At 43.3% G+C, this 15,996-nt stretch overlaps 1 protein-coding gene across 1 annotated transcript in view; it reads right to left on the bottom strand.

Annotated features, from left to right (window-relative positions):
• The window catches only part of RAD23B (RAD23 homolog B (S. cerevisiae)), a 61,866-nt gene extending 48,644 nt beyond the window's left edge, over positions 1–13,222 (bottom strand). The window contains exon 1 of the mRNA XM_006864692.1: positions 13,157–13,222. Within this exon, the coding sequence (XP_006864754.1) occupies positions 13,157–13,222 (66 nt within the window). The remainder of the gene's footprint in view (positions 1–13,156) is intronic.
• Positions 13,223–15,996: the final 2,774 nt, after the last annotated feature.

Genomic DNA, 15,996 nt, shown 5'->3' on the forward strand with positions numbered 1-15,996 from the left:
GCTATGAGTCGGAACTAACTCCATGGCACATAACAACAAACACCACCCTACACAGGGCCCCAATGAATCAGAATAGACTCAATGGCTGGGAAGTTGGGTTAGTCTTCAGCAGCTGGTCCCTCCTGATGGGTGATGTGTCCAAAGCCCATGAGATGAAGCCTCACCAACCTCTCTTACAAAGAGTATTCAAATCTGTTTGCTCTTCTGACAGTACATAGTATATTAAATATTCTTCACCAAAACCCTAATTCAAAAGTACCAATTCTTCTTCATTCTACCTTATTCATTGTCCAGCTTTCATATGCACCATGGCTTAGTAAGGTTCACCTTAATCCTCGAAGTGACATCTTTGCTTTGTAACACTTTAAAAAAGAGTTTAAAAAATAAATGGTCAGGATATCGGAAATGCCATCTTTTACAGATCACCTGACATGGTGCTATGGGTTAATGTGCTGGACTGCAAGTTTGGTTTTAACCACAAGGTCAGAGCTTCAAGCTCACCAGCTGCTCCTTGAAAACCCTCAGAACTGACTCAAGAGCACTTAACAACAACAGATACTAAAGCCATCATGGCCATTTACTGTACAAACCTGGAACAAATCACAATTCACGTTGATTTTTTTCTGTCTTTTTAAACAACACATTTTTTATAATCCTAGTGTGGTTTTCCATTTTAAACAATGCCCACCACATGCTGTGAAGCTTAAAATTATTAGGACCAATTTCTTATTTTTTTAACACACATATAAAGCAGGTACATGAAGGAAAAGGGAAATTTACAATGTATGCCCATTTTCTTTCATTCTACTCAAAATGGAGCTCTGTTCATCATGGTCACTAAGTATGTCCAAGTTGCCAAAATCAAGGTCACATCTTTGTTCTTAATCTCTGAGGCACTAGACTCTTTCACACTGACCCCCCTTCCTCCTCCTTAAAACATTTTCTTCTTTTGCCTTCTTTCTACCTCAAAGGTTGCTACTTTACTGACTTTCTCTGCTCAATCTCCTTATGTTGGAGAATCCCAGGGTTCAGTCCTAGGACCTATTCTATTTCTTACCAATATTCCCAATAAGGTTCCTTTATTCATGCAAGCAAGGGCAGTTCAATTAAATAACAATCCTAGAAGTACAGAAGTTAATTAATTACATACAACAGAAAAAGCACTAGAATTCAATTCTCTCAAGGGAGAGTTGAAAAAGACCACTAGATGATCTCATCCAGCCCCCACTGAGTGAAAAGTCAATCATTTGCTGCCTACTTCAAATCTCTATCTCCAGCCCAGACTTTTCTCTGGAATCCAAGTACATAGAACACACCAGTTCCTTCTGAGTCATCTCAAACTTGAGTCTTGCCTTCTTACCCCAACACCTATATTGGCTCCTTTTCCTGCTTCCCACATCTCAGGAATGATCACAAGTATTTGCATAATTCACACAATCAACAATTTGGTTTAACCTTTGATTTCTCAATTTTCCCCATACAAGCCATCAAACAGTTCTCAACTCTACTCCATAAAACATATGCCAAACCCACCTACTCCACTCCAATCGCCAAGTCTAGCTCTTATGTCTCTAAACAGGTGCAAAAAGTGACATCTATCACCCCCAAACCCTAGCACTGACTCTAGCTCCCCCAATTAAGTGCCTTGAGCCCCCCCATTCTGCAAGCAAGCCTCCTGTGCAGTCATTCAGGCTTTACTTGTTCTGTGAGTTTCTGTCTTGTCCTCTGGCTCTTGGTTCTCACAGTGACCCTTGAGGGCAGTGCAGAACTGCCCTATAGGATTTCCAAGCAGCTATTGCTGCCCCTCTGCCACTCCTTTGGCATCAACAACTTTCTATCACTAGTTCAAGGAGGTTCAATTCACAAGTATCTCAAGGTCCAAAAGACCAGCTCTACTCCAGTCTCTTCTGTGATGGTACTGAGATTCCTTCCTGCTTCTAAGATGGCTCATTTTATACCCACCTTGGAGTTCCAATTTTTCACAATTAGCCCTAGTAACAGTCATTCACAACTGAATCATATAACCCATCAGCATCTTCTCCACCTTCTCTTACTAATGCCTATTACAAAAAGGTAGTTTGGTGAGCGTTTACAAGACTATGGCTAGAACAGACATTAAATAATTCATTGCACTGCAACGGGTCTCCCTGGCTTTCACTCTTGTTCACCTTAACAGCCAATCTCCAAAAGATTAAAATAATCTTTTAAAATCTTATGTATATTTCTTCCCTGATTAAAATTCCCCAAAGGCTTCCTATTTTATCTTGAAAATTTGAAAGCCCTTACAAAGCCCTAGTGTTCTGGCCCCTTACTACTTCCCCTCACCTACTAAGACCATTGATACAGCCTTTTCTAAATTCCTGAAAAGGTCTTTGCTCTAGTAGTTCTCTACAGAAAACTCTTTCCATCCTACAGTACTCATTATTATCAGAGCTCGGCTGCCTCACAGTGACCCTGTAAGGCAGAGTAGAACTGCTCCACATGGTGTCCAAGGCTGCCACATTCTGCTCCTGCAAAGTGACCAGTGGTACAAACCACTGATTGACAGCTAAGCACTTAAGCACCAGGGCTTCTTGATCTCAGCTTAAATGTCTTCTTACTCAGATTTTTTGGTGACCATTAAACCTAAAAAGTCGCAACCTATTCATTTACTGTCACATTATCTGTCTCTTAATTTTTTGCAAGGTGTTTATCATTATCTGATTTTTAAGATGTGTTGACTCTTTTATCCCACCATAATATATGGATTCTAACAACAGGGCCTGACATATAAGTGTTCAGCAAAGGTATTGAAGAAATCAATCAACAGCAGACATACCACACTGAAAATTCACTTACTTAATGTTGTTGTTAAAGGCCATCAAGTCGGTTCCAACACATAGCGACCCTGATTAGGGCTTCTAAAAAGTGGCTGGTGAGTTTGAGCTGCCAACCTTGTGGTTAGTAGTCTAGTGCTTATCCTACAGTGCCATGCCAAGATGCCACTGACTTATAGTTCTCTCTCTCTCACACACACACATACACAGAGAGAGAGAGATTTACTCAATTTAAAAGATATTTATTAAATGCCTTTTGTGCCAGGCACTGGTAAAGCAAAAGTTTGGTCCAAAAAACAAATTTCCCAGGTTCATCCTATATTTTGTTCTAATGGTGTGGCATTGTAGTATAAGCACTGGACTGCTATCCACATGGGCAGCAGTTCAAACCCACCAGCCAATCCAAGGGAGAAAAATGAATCTACTCCCACAAAGATTTACACCCTCGGAACCCTATACAGGGTCACTGTGAGTCAGAACTCACTCAATGGTACTGAACAACAGCTGTACTAAGAATTCTTCGTTTGATCACTGCAGAGCATTTAAAATATTTACTAGTGTTTTAACAAGCTGCTGTCACCAGGTGCCATCAAAGTCGGTTCTGACTCACAGTGACCCTGTGTAGAGTTGCCCAGCCCATAAATCTTTATGGGAGCCAAAAGTCTCATCTTCCTCCCTTGAAACAGCTGGTGTGTTTGAAAATATCAACTTGTGGTTAGCCGTCCATAGCATCAAACAAGGACTCTTTTTACACTCTAGGAAACTATAATAACCACTATCTCTACCATGACTGAGGCCATGGAGGCCTTGCAGGATAAGCACTGGATTGCTGACTGCAAGTATGGTGGTTCAAATCCCCCAGCAGCTCTTCAGAAACCTTATTCAGGACCAATTTAAAGGCTGTAATAAAGGGCACACATAGACGATCAAACGTTGAGAATTGTACAAACAAAATAAGACAAAATTGGATTGGAGCACACTAAAATTAGAAAGTTATATGCATCAAAAGAGGGAAAAGGGAGCCCACAGAATGGGAAAAAAATCTTTTGCAACAACATGTCAGATAAGGGACTAATCTCTAAAATCTATAGGAAACTACAACATCACTGTAAGAAAAAGACAGATAACCCAATTAAAAAATGGGTACAGGACATAAACAGGTATTACCAAGGAAGATATTCAGGCAGCCAACAAACATATGAAGAAATGTTCACAATCATTAGCTATTGTTGTTGTTAAGTACCATGGAGTCGGTTCCGATTCATAGGGACCCTGCACAGGCTTTCCAAGGCTGTAAACCTTTACGGGAGCAGAAAGCCTCACCTTTCTCCCATGGAATGGCTGATAGTTTCAAACTGTCGACCTTGAGGCTGGCAGTCCAATTCATAATCACTACGCTACCAGAGCTCCATTAGCCATTGTTGTTGTTGTTTGTCGTTATGTGCCATGGAGTTGGTTCCAACTCATAGTGACCCTGCACAGGGTTTCTAAGGCTGCAAATCTTTACAGGAGCAGAAAGCCTCATCTTTCTCCTGCGGAACAGCTGGTAATTTCGAACTACTGACCCTGAGGTTAACAGCCTGATTCGTAACCACTATGCTACCAGAGCTCCTCCATTAGCCATTAGTGAGATGCAAATCAAAATAAAACCGAGGTACCATCTTACACCAGCAATAACAGTGAAGTTCAAAAAAGCAGAGGACAATAAATGCTGGCAAGGATATAGAGAGACTAGGACCCTCCTATATTGCAGGTGGGAATGTAAAATAGTTCAACCACTCTGGAAAACGAATGGTACGGCGCTTCCTCATAAAGTAGGAAACAGAAATACTTTATGATCCAGCAATTCCTCTACTTGGTATAGATACACAAGAAATATGAGCCAGAACATAAGTAGGTATATGCACACCAATGTTTATCACAGTACTATTCACAATAGCAAAAAGATGGAGACAGCCTAAGAGCCCATCAAGGGAAGAATGGATTAACAAGTTTTGGTACAGGGTCAACTGTATCACTTAACAATAACTTAACAATAACTACCATTACTACACTGAAAGCACAATAAACTACAACATAAATATATGAATAATAAGAGATAGCTAGCAAACACCATGGAGTCCTGGTGTGGCGCTATGGGCTAACATATTGAACTGCAAAGTCGGTTAGGTCGGCAGTTCAAGCTCCTCACAGCTGCTTCTAGGAAACCCTGTACAGGGTCGCTATGGGTCGGAAGTGATTCGACAGCTCGTAACAGCAGCAGCAAACACTTTATCAAGATCAAGCATGAAAGCATTATCTCACAGCATAATCACTAACATGACAGAGGTAAACCATGAGAATTCCTTGCTGATCACTATAAAGCACACTAAATGCATCATTCATGGATATTAAACTGTTTTGTACAATTACTTTATCAAAAATTTTCTACACAGGTATATACAGTTCAATGTCACTAATATTGACAGAGTCAGTGTAACAAAAAGAAATGGTCAATGTTCAACCATTTCAAGAGTTAAATATGATCAAGAGCCAATGACACTGAAGGATGAAGTCCAAGGTGCATTGAAGGCACTGACAAAGAACATGGCACCAGGAATTGGTGGAATACAAATTGAAATCTTTCAACTAACTTATGTGGCACTGGAGGCACTCATTCAGCTATGGAAGAGATTCATATTTGTTCTCATTCCAAAGAGAGGTAACCCAACAAAATGTGGAAATCATCAGACAATATCATCAATATCCCATGCAAGTAAAATTCTGTTAAATACAAAATGGCAGCAACCATACATTGACAGAGAACTTCCAGAGGGTCAAGCCAGATTCAGGAGACGACATGGAAGGAGGGATATCATTGCTGACATCAGATGGATCTTGGCTGAAAGCAAGAGTATACCAGAAAGACGTTTACCTGTGCTTTATTGACTATGAAAAGGCTTTTGATTGTGTGGATCGTGACAAGCTATGGACAACATGGTAGAGAATGAGTATTCAGGAACATTTAGTTGTGTTCATGAGTAGTAATAACCTGTACATAGATCATGAGGCAGTTGTTCCAACTGAACAAGGGAACACAGAATGGTTTAATATTAAGGAAGGTATGTGACAGGGTTGCATTCTTTCACCATACTGTATGCTGAGCAAATAATTTGAGAAGCTGAGTTATGTAAAGAAATGTGTGGCAGGATTATATGAAGAAAAGCATGGCATCAGATTGGAGGAAGGCTCAATAACAACGGGCAATATGCACACTATACAACCTGTCTTGCTGAACGTGAAGAGGGCTTAACATACTTACTGATGAAGATCAAAGACAGACCATAGCCTCTGATATGGCTTGCAACTCAATGTTAAGAAAACAAAAATCCTCACCACTGGACCAGTAAAAAACATCCATATAAATGGAGAAATGACTGAAGTTTTCGAAGACTTCATTCTGCTGGTATCAAACCATCAACACTCATGGGAGCAGCAGTCAAGAAATCAAACGACTAGGCAAATCTGCTGCATAAGACCTCTTTAAAGTATTCAAGAACAAACATATTAGTTTGAGGACTAAGGTGCACTTAATCCAAGCTATGCAGTCCTGGTGTGGCGCTTTGGGTTAATGTGCCAGACTGCAAAGCTGTTTGAACTGCAAGGTCGGTGGTTCAAGCTCACCAGCTGCTCCTCGGAAACCCTATACAGGGTAGCTATGGGTCGGAACTGACTCGATGGCACTTAACAACAGTCCAAGCTATGGTACTTTCAATAACCTCATCCATATGTGAAAGCTGGACAATGAATAAGGAAGACCACAGGAGAATTGAAGCATTTGAGTCATGCAGTTGGAGGAGAATATTAAAAGTACCATGGACTGGCAAAAGAACAAACCAATCTGTGTTGGAAGAAGCACAGCCTTAAGAATGTTCCTTGGAAGCCAGGATGGCCATACTTTGGACATATGATGAGGAGGGATAAGTTCCTGGAGAAGATATGTTTGGTAAAGGGTCAGAGAAAAGAGGAAGAACCCCTGCCCCCCCACCCACCTACCCACACACACACACTGAGAAGGATTAGCACAGTGGCAGCAGCAATGGGCTCAAATGTAGCAACAATTCTAAGGTTGGGGCAGGACTGGGTATTGTTATACATAGGGTCACTTGTGAGTCAGTATCAACTGATGGCACCTAACAATATATTTTAATGATATCTTCTTTCAGCTCTGGACTTCATTTTCATCTTAAATTTACTCAATTTCCTCCACCCGTTATTTAAGGGATATAATCATTGGCAGGAGTCTTAGTATGGAGCCGAAGCTATATGGACAGCTAACCACAGGCTGGTGGTGGTTTAAACACATCAGCAGCTCCTCTATACAGGAAACTGTAGAGTTACTGGGAGTCATTCAGAACTTAACAAGAAGATGATTACAGTATTGAATCTGCATTATCATGTACTTTTTCTCTTCATCAAATGCTGTGATAGAAGAAAATAAACTCTATGATAGGAGTCCTGGTGTGGCACTGAAGGGTAAACACTGGACTACTAACAGCTAGGTCAGAGGTTCAAACCCACCAACCACTCCCCAGAAAATCTATACGTACATGTCATTTGAGTCAAAACTGACTTGACAGCACTTAAAGACTACAGAATACTGCATCATATTGCAATTACCTCAGAGTATCTTGTATTTCATCAGTCTCCATTTAAAATGGTATTAAGCAATAGCAAAAAAGAAAAAAGCTAAAGTAACTTTAGATCTGTTTTAAAACTACATGTATTCCATTTCCTTCTCAATGTTATCACACCACCAAAATTTCACAATCTAGAATTTGATAAATAGCTGTCTATTCCAAAAAAATCCAAGCCCACTGCCATTGAGGCAAGTCTGACTCATAGCAACTCTATAAATATAATTTCCAAGAGTGTGTATCTTTATGGGAATAGATAACCACCTCGTTCTAAGAGCAGCTGGTGGGTTTTAACTGTTGGCCTTGCAGTTAGCAATCCAATGCTTAGCCCACAGTACCACCAAGGTTCCTTAGCAGTATATTAAGCATCTCAAAATGGTATATATTACATAGGTCAAATTTCTCCTACTTTTTAGTGTAAGGAGCCCTTGTGGTTTAAGCACTGAGCTACAAGCTGAAAGGTCAGTCGTCTGTCGTACCACAGTAGAACCACCTGGTAGTCTCTTCATAAACATTTGTTATTGTTAAGGGCCATCGAGTAGGTTCATACTCACAGCAACCCTGTATAGGAGTGGCTGGCAGATATGAATCACTGCCTTGAGGTTCACAGTACAGGGCTGATTCTACAGCACCATACCCAGGGGTCCCTGTAAAGATTACAGCTTTGGAAACTCTTCATGTCCTGCTGTCACTATGAGTTGGTTGATGGCCAATGGTTTTTACAGTAGAAACAACACACATTTAAGAATATTCTTTTTAACAATAACCTTCCCTCCATACATCCCCTTCTCATTTTGTTTCTATATCTCTGGTAGCGTAGTGGTTACGAATCGGGCTGTGAATCTTAAGGTCAGCAGTTCGAAACTACCAGCTGTTTCGCGGGAGAAAGATGAAGCTTTCTGCTCCCGTAAAGATTTACAGCCTCAGAAACCCTGTTCAGGGTCACTATGGGTCGGAACCAACTCGATGGCACTTAACAATTGTTTAAATATTAGAGAGATAATAAAATTAACAAAAAAAAAATTATGTATAAAGTTAGCAGTAAAGGCACTACATGCTTATAGTTAAGAGAACAACACAAAATGACTAGAGAAAAGTGTAAGAAAGTTATTCTAGTTTTGCATCAAATACTGGTTGTTGTTGTTGTTATGTGCCGTGGAGTCAACTCCGACTCAGAGAGACCCTGTACAGGGTTTCCGAGGCTGGAAATCTTTACGGGAACAGAAAGCCTCATCTTTCTCCCACGGAACAGCTGGTAGTTTCGAACTGTCGACCTTGCGGCTCACAGCCCAATTCGTAAGCACTATCTTTACGGGAGCAGAAAGCCTCACCTTTCTCCCGCGTAACAGCTGGTAGTTTTGAACTGCTGACCTTGCAATTCAATTCTCTTGCTTTTCCACCCTCTATAGCCTCCACTCTCCAGCCACTAAGCCATAACTAAGTCAATATAAGTCCAAGGCACAGATGATAACCTACATGTCCTTACACTTCTCTAGCTGTACCAGTCAATGCTCACTTAACATCTAACTTGTTTAACAAAGGAATCACTACTACCCTTACTCTCCCCTTCTTTCTTACACTGTTTGTTTGAAGTCACCTCAAGCTCTCAAGAAATCTCTATACTGGTTATCTTAATTTCTTTATAGTTCTTTCTACATAAAAATCTTAAAAACAAATGGCAACAACTGATCATTTTATAACTGGACATTCATATAAATCTCACTAAAATCTGATTTAGTTTAGATCTATTTTTAATATACTTAATATCTATTTATGAGTCTCTCTATGAGGGACAAGTCGCTGAGAAGGATATCATGTTTGGTAAGGTGGAGGGTCAGAGAACAAGAGAAAGACCGCCAACGAGATGGATTGGCCAGGTGGTGGCATCGATGGACTCAAGCGTGACAACAGTAGTGAGGCTGGTCCAGGATCCGGCAGTGTTTTGGTCAGGTGTGCACAGGGTCGCTATGAGTTGGTGCCGACTCGATGGCACCTAACAACAATAACTATGTTGGTATAATTCTAATTGTTACTCTTCCTTACTGGAATTTGACTTCAAAGCCCTGTTCAAAAATGACTAATAAGAAACCAGTAAGGTGTAATTAGCTGTTGCTGTTATGTGCCGTGGAGTCGGTTCCGACTCATAACGACCCAGTACAGGGTTTCCGAGATAGCTCTACCTTAAAAAAAAATTCTGAATTTTAGCTAAAGGATAAGCACTTGACTGCTAACCACAAGGCTGGTAGTTCAAATCCACCAGCTGATCTGCGGAAACCCTATATGCAGGTCAGAACAGACTAGATAGCACTTAATCACCACCACCTTAAAAAACACTTCTGAAACTTAAAACCAGTAAAATAAAATGAAAACGTCATTTTAACACAATTGTTTCATATGTTGTTGTTAAATACCTCTGAGTCAGTTCCGACTCATAGTAACCATACAGCACAGGATTTCTGGGTTTGACGCTCCGACTTTGAGGTTAGCAGTCCAGTGCTTATCTGACAGCATCACATATGTTCCATATTGTTGTTGGTGTTAAGTGCCGTTGCACTGACTCTAACTCAGTGATGCTATATAGGGTTTCCAAGGAGCAGCTGGTGAATTTGAACCAGCAACCCAGTGGTCCAATGCATTGTCCCACAGCGCCACACTGGGACTCCCATGTTCCATGTTGTTCCGTGTTGTTGTTAAGAGTCGTCGAGCAGGTTCCAAATCATAGCAACCCTGTTAGGAGTTCCATGGAGAAGTTGGTGGGTTTGAACTGTCCACCTTGTGGTTCACAGCACCACACCAGAAGTCCATATACAATGGATTAAATGTTTTGAATTCTTGCCTCAAACTAACAGTACTAAGATACAGAAACAAGATGCTGAAGATAGCATTCTCTTTAACAATGAACATCATGAAAATGAACTCAAAGAAGTACATTTTCAGATACATACAACATCTACATTCCCTGGAGTCCTAGTGTGGTGCCAAAGGTTAAACACTGAACTGCTAATCATAAGGTTGGGGATTCTAACCCATCAGCCACTCTCCAGGACCCCTATATATACAGAGTCACAACTAACTCCACACACTAACAACATTGCATTCCCTTAAGAAATAAACCGGAATATAGCAAACACAGTTAAGCCACCTATACAAATAGAACATTGGTGGTGGTGGCTGTGTGTCGTTAAGACTGTCCCAACTCATGTGACCCTGTACAGGGTTTCTAACACTTACTGTAAATATTTCTGGGAACAGGAAGCTTCATCTTTCTCCCAAGAAATGGCTGGTGTAGATTTGAACTGCTGACCTTGTGGCTAGCAGCCCAACTAGTAAACCACTACATTATCAGGGAATCTTAAACATAATATCAGCTTTATGACAACAATATACATATGTGAAAAGTCCCTAAAAAGTTATGTAAATCTCATTGTTGCTGCTGTGTTGGTTCTGACGCATGTTGTTGTTGGTAAGTACCATCAAGTTGATTCCGACCCATAGTGACCCTGTACAGGGTTTCCAAGGAGCAGCTGGTGAGCTTGAACCACCGATCTTGCAGTTGAAGTTCAAACAACTTTGCAGGCTGACACATTAGGCCACAGCGCCACACCAGGACTCCATAGAAACCCTGAAAAGGACTTCCAAGCAGCAGCTGGTGGGTTTGAACTGCTGACCTTGTGTTCAAAGTCCAGTGCTGATCCTAGGGCAACACCAGGAGTCCACATGAATCTTAAAGAGCACAAATATTTTATTGGAACTGTCAAAACGCACCTCTGAACTTCAATAAATAGTTACAAAAAACGTAACAAAAGGAAACACAACCTTCTTTAGGTTTCAATTAGCCTTTCAGAGTCTGGTGGCTAAGTGCCCTGGACTCACAGGGTTTCCAAGGCTGTAAATCTTTACGGGAGCAGAAAGCCTCATCTTTCTCGGGGGTGGGGGGGGAACAGCTGTAGTTTCGAACTGCTGACCTTGCAGTTCGCAGCCTGATTTGTAACCAATACGCTACCAGACATTTTATGTAGAGTCACACAATTGTTTGGGTGTCCAAACACTTTAGACAAGACAACTGCATTTTAACTTTCCTCCTTCAACTTATTAATACTAAGCAGTAAGGAAGTGCTCAGGAAGAATTTGATTCTATTACTTATTAAACCAGTTAACTATTTCTGCACACATTTAAGTTTCTCACACATAACTGATTTCCCAGTATCACTGTTAAAAGACTACATTGCAAGGCATACTTCTACCTAATCAATTGATCTTGTGCAGCAATTCCAAAAAGGTTGGGAATTCTGTTTCTTAAACAATCAGAAACATAGAAAACTTCATAAAATCAGAGGGTGAAACCTAACACTGCATCTTCACTAAGAGACAAAAAATCAATTTCATTTGTTGACCACCAGCTAAAAACCATTTTGTCCTCACCTCTCTCTGCAAGGCAAATTATTATACCTGTTGTAGAGAAGAGAAAACTAAGAGTTTAAAGAGCTAGATGGAACTCAGGTCTTGCTAATAAACACCATGACCCCTTGATCCACCAAAAATACAGTCAACTTAGGTTCTAGGTGAGCAGAAAGTTTTTCGTTTTAGCTCAGCATGATGCCAATCTTGTTGCAGAACAATTCCAGAACGTAAGCAATAAACTTACACACATGCCACTTTTAGATTCTTGACATAAAATTGTTTCAATTCAGTGTGTCTTTGCAATGACAAACACAAAAATGGGTCTGAGAGTTTATCGTGCAGAGTTTTGAAATACTGTTTAACTGCAGAACAGATGACAAACATTCTTTCAATGTGGACAGTCATTTGTCTTGAAATCCTACTTGGAAGTGGTGGTGGTGGTGGTGGTGGTTTAGGTGGACCATAGAAGGTTCCTGTACTACAATTCCAGGACTTCTACCAAAGGGGGACCCAGGAAATTTGTGGAGTTGAGTTTGCACCAGGATCTGAAGAGTTCTAAAGCAGAAACAGTTTCCATCATAGGTCACACGTGCAATCTGCGTAGGACCGGTCGGGTGGCGGGATTCAAGATAGATACAAATAAAGGGCTAACGATTCTGGAGGGAAAAGAGGCAAATGATTCATTTTCACCATTACTCACCTCTGAACACCGCGGCAGACGAAACCTGAGGCTTTCCCCCCCCGTAAGGCTCACCATCTCCTAGACCTTAACTCCTAACCAGGTCCACCGGAGCCACACGGCGAACCTCCTCCACCACCTGTGAACCCAGGCCGGAGAGCCCAGCCCCACGGCCGCGCGACTCCCCTCCGCCTCGGGCCCCACCGGCGTGCTCCACGCCATCTGCTACCAGGCCTTGGGCGTCCCGCCGCCGCGTCCCAGGCCCCGACCACAATGCCCGTAGCCCATCCCAAAAGGTGCGGGGCCGAGACCCCAGGCCCTGCCGCGCTGCCAGCCCGCAGGCCGCGCTTAACGCCGACATTCAGGCGCCCCCAGGCCGCGAAGCGGACTCTCCCCGCCCGGGCGACCGCAGGGCCCAGCACATGACCGAGAACGGGTCCCGCGCGCAGCCCCTGGCCCAAGCCGGGCGGGCACCTCGCGCTCCCCGCGGCCCACACGCGGCCGCCCCCTCTCCAGGCCCGGCGCTCGGGCGGCCCACACGCGGCCGCCCCCGCTCCAGGCCCGACGCTCCCCTCCGCTCGTACCGTTTCTTCGGGGTCGATATCGATTTTGAAGGTCTGTTGCTGGAGGGTCTTCAGAGTGACCTGCATGGTGCTATCGCTCAGCTCCACTGCCGGGCCTGCTCCGGGTGCTGGCCGCTGGGCGGGGTCTGTGGCCTGGCCGGGCCCCCGGGGTCGCCGGCGCTTCTCGAGGACTCAGGAGGAAGGCGGTGGGGGTGGGGGGCTTGTCACATTCGCCCTGCGGGGCGGCCTCTCCCCCAGGCCGAGCCGCTGCCTCCGCGACTGCGGCCTTCCACGCGAGCTCGGGCTGTGTCCGACGCCAGACACTGAGTCTGCAAGAGGCGCAGAGCGACAAGCAAGGAATCCGCTAGCTCACCACAGGATGGTCGCCGCCATCATCGTGACTCGCCGAGACGCGCCCCCTCCCCCACCCGAAAAACCCGAGGATGGGGCCAGGCGGGCGAAATGCGCAGGCGTAGGGTGCGGCGAGGATGTGCGCCTGCGCGAAGAAGAGCTCCTCCCTGGAATTGAGGGCGGAGTGTATTGTGGCTCAGGAATGTCGGCGGACTAGATCAAGTGTGCGCAGGCGCACGCCGAGAACGTCCCGGGCTTCCAGGCTCAGGGTTTCCCTCTCGTGTTTGCAACCTCGGCGTTCTCCCAGCCCGTCGCCGCGCGCCTTATACCCACACCCCGCAGGGCTGCCGGAGTTGCGCAATCCATAGCCGGGGAAGCGCTACGTGGAAAGCAGCAGTGGATACTGCTCCCCAGAGCTGGAGAACTAAAGGACATTAGATCGGTACGGAGTTTAAGTGAAAGGGTCTAAGTGTCCGCGGTAATGGGCCCTTGCTATGTGACTAACGCTATGTGATGTTGACTGCTTCGTTAATCCTGAGAGCACCCACCACTTCACATTTTGCCTTCTTTTGTAACTCATCTTGTGAACTTGGGCCAAACTGGAAGAATATAACGGAAGTCGAGTAACTCCCTTGCGCAGAAATCTCCAGTAATTCCACATTTCACCCAGACCTAGAGCAACAATCTAAAATTTTTACAAGCGGCCACTAGACCCTTAGCTTCCCCTGCATCTCCTTTTTCCCACTTGTTGACCAATGCAAGGCATGCTCATGCCGAAGGCCTTCTTTACACTTGCTGTTCCTGCTCCCTGATAGCTCTTTCCCAAATAATCTGGACCTCTCCATTCTCCCTCCTTCAAATCTTCCATCAAATATCTTCTCAGCGAGGTCTGTCCTGGACACCATATTTAAAGTCACAACTTTTCTATCTCCGTTCTCCTGCGGTTTGTTTTGTTTTCTTTTCTTTCTTAACTTTTTCATTACTATACAAGGAACTCTGGTAGCATAATGGTTACGTGCTCCGCTGGTAACAAAAAAATTGGGGGATTGGAACCCACCTGTGGCTCTGTGGGAGAAAGATGTGGCAGTCCACTTCCGTAAAGATTACAGCCTTGGACACTCAGTTCTACTGTGCCCAAAGGGTGTCTGCAGTGGACTTGTGGGCCATGAGTTTGGTTTGGGTTTAATTATTATACAATGTACATGATTATTATGTTTATGGTTTTTCCCTCTGCTTCTCTTTCCCAAACTGAAACTGCACAAAGGCGGGGTTTTGTCTGTTTCATTCATCCATTTTTTCTTGGCAACTAAGAAACATACCTGGCGTGTAGCAGGCACGCAATAACTCTATATGGTATGAGTGAATCTGGTTCTTGTTCCTCATCAGTAAAATGAGGAGAATAATAGTATTCAGTTCATTATTTGAGGAAGTATTGCATAATATATGTAAAATCGTAGTAATATAATACAAGGGGGCTTCAGAAAGTTTGTGGGAAAATGAAACAAAAGATCATGGAATTTTTCCACGGACTTTTGAGGCCTCTATCCATCGATTTCTATTATTGGTATCCTCATTTACCATTAAGGAGCTCTGGTAGCATAATGGTTACCAGTTGGGCTGCTAACTACCAGGCTTTGTGCTCCTGTAAAGATTTACAGTCTCCGAAACCCTATACAGGGTCACTATGAGTGGGAACCAACTCCACAGCACATAATCAATCAAGTCAATTATTTACCATTGAGGAAATTGAAGGACAGAGATGTTGAGTAATGTGCCTTGTTGTTAAGTGCTGAGGAATCATTTGGACTCATAGTGACCCTATATAGGGTTTCCAAGGCTTCGTTTTTGGTTTTCATATCTTTGTGGGAGCAGAAATCGTCATTTTTCTCCCACAGAGCAGCTGGTGGGCTCAAACCACTAACCTTGTGGGTTTCAGTCCAGTGCTTACCCTGTGAGTTACCCAAATAATAAGTGGGAGATCCAGAATTTAATTCAAGCAGAATGACTATAGAATCTGCTATTTGATGCTTATGGACTCTGCTTTTTATTAGCGTTCCTGTGGCGTTTAACTTACAGTGAGTGGTTCAGGTATAAACCACTCACTAACCGACCAATTGCAAATTTCTTCTCTGGGCCAGCATCCTCACTGATACAGTGGCATTGCTTTGTTTTTCATTTTTCAAGGATCCTAGGAGTTCGGATCGAATTCTTCCTTGGTCACTAACCTAGTATTTCCCCTGTCACAGTCCTTACCTCACTACATTGTAATTAGCAATCTAATCTCCTCTCATGTCCTCATGTACATCTTGATCAATAGATGATCTCATCCTTTTCCGTATTTTGAAATACCTCCAGCCTGAACCTCACCCATAACTACAAATGTTGTTGTTAAGTGCTGTTGAGTCGGTTCCAACTCATAGCAACCCATTATAGGGTTTCCAAGGAACAGCTGATGAGTTTGAACCGCCGACCTTGCAGTCCTGGTTTATCCTACAGCACCACACCAGGAT

The sequence above is a fragment of the Chrysochloris asiatica genome, unplaced genomic scaffold, assembly GCF_000296735.1.
Source record: "Chrysochloris asiatica unplaced genomic scaffold, ChrAsi1.0 scaffold00069, whole genome shotgun sequence".
Taxonomy (NCBI): Eukaryota; Metazoa; Chordata; class Mammalia; order Afrosoricida; family Chrysochloridae; genus Chrysochloris; species Chrysochloris asiatica.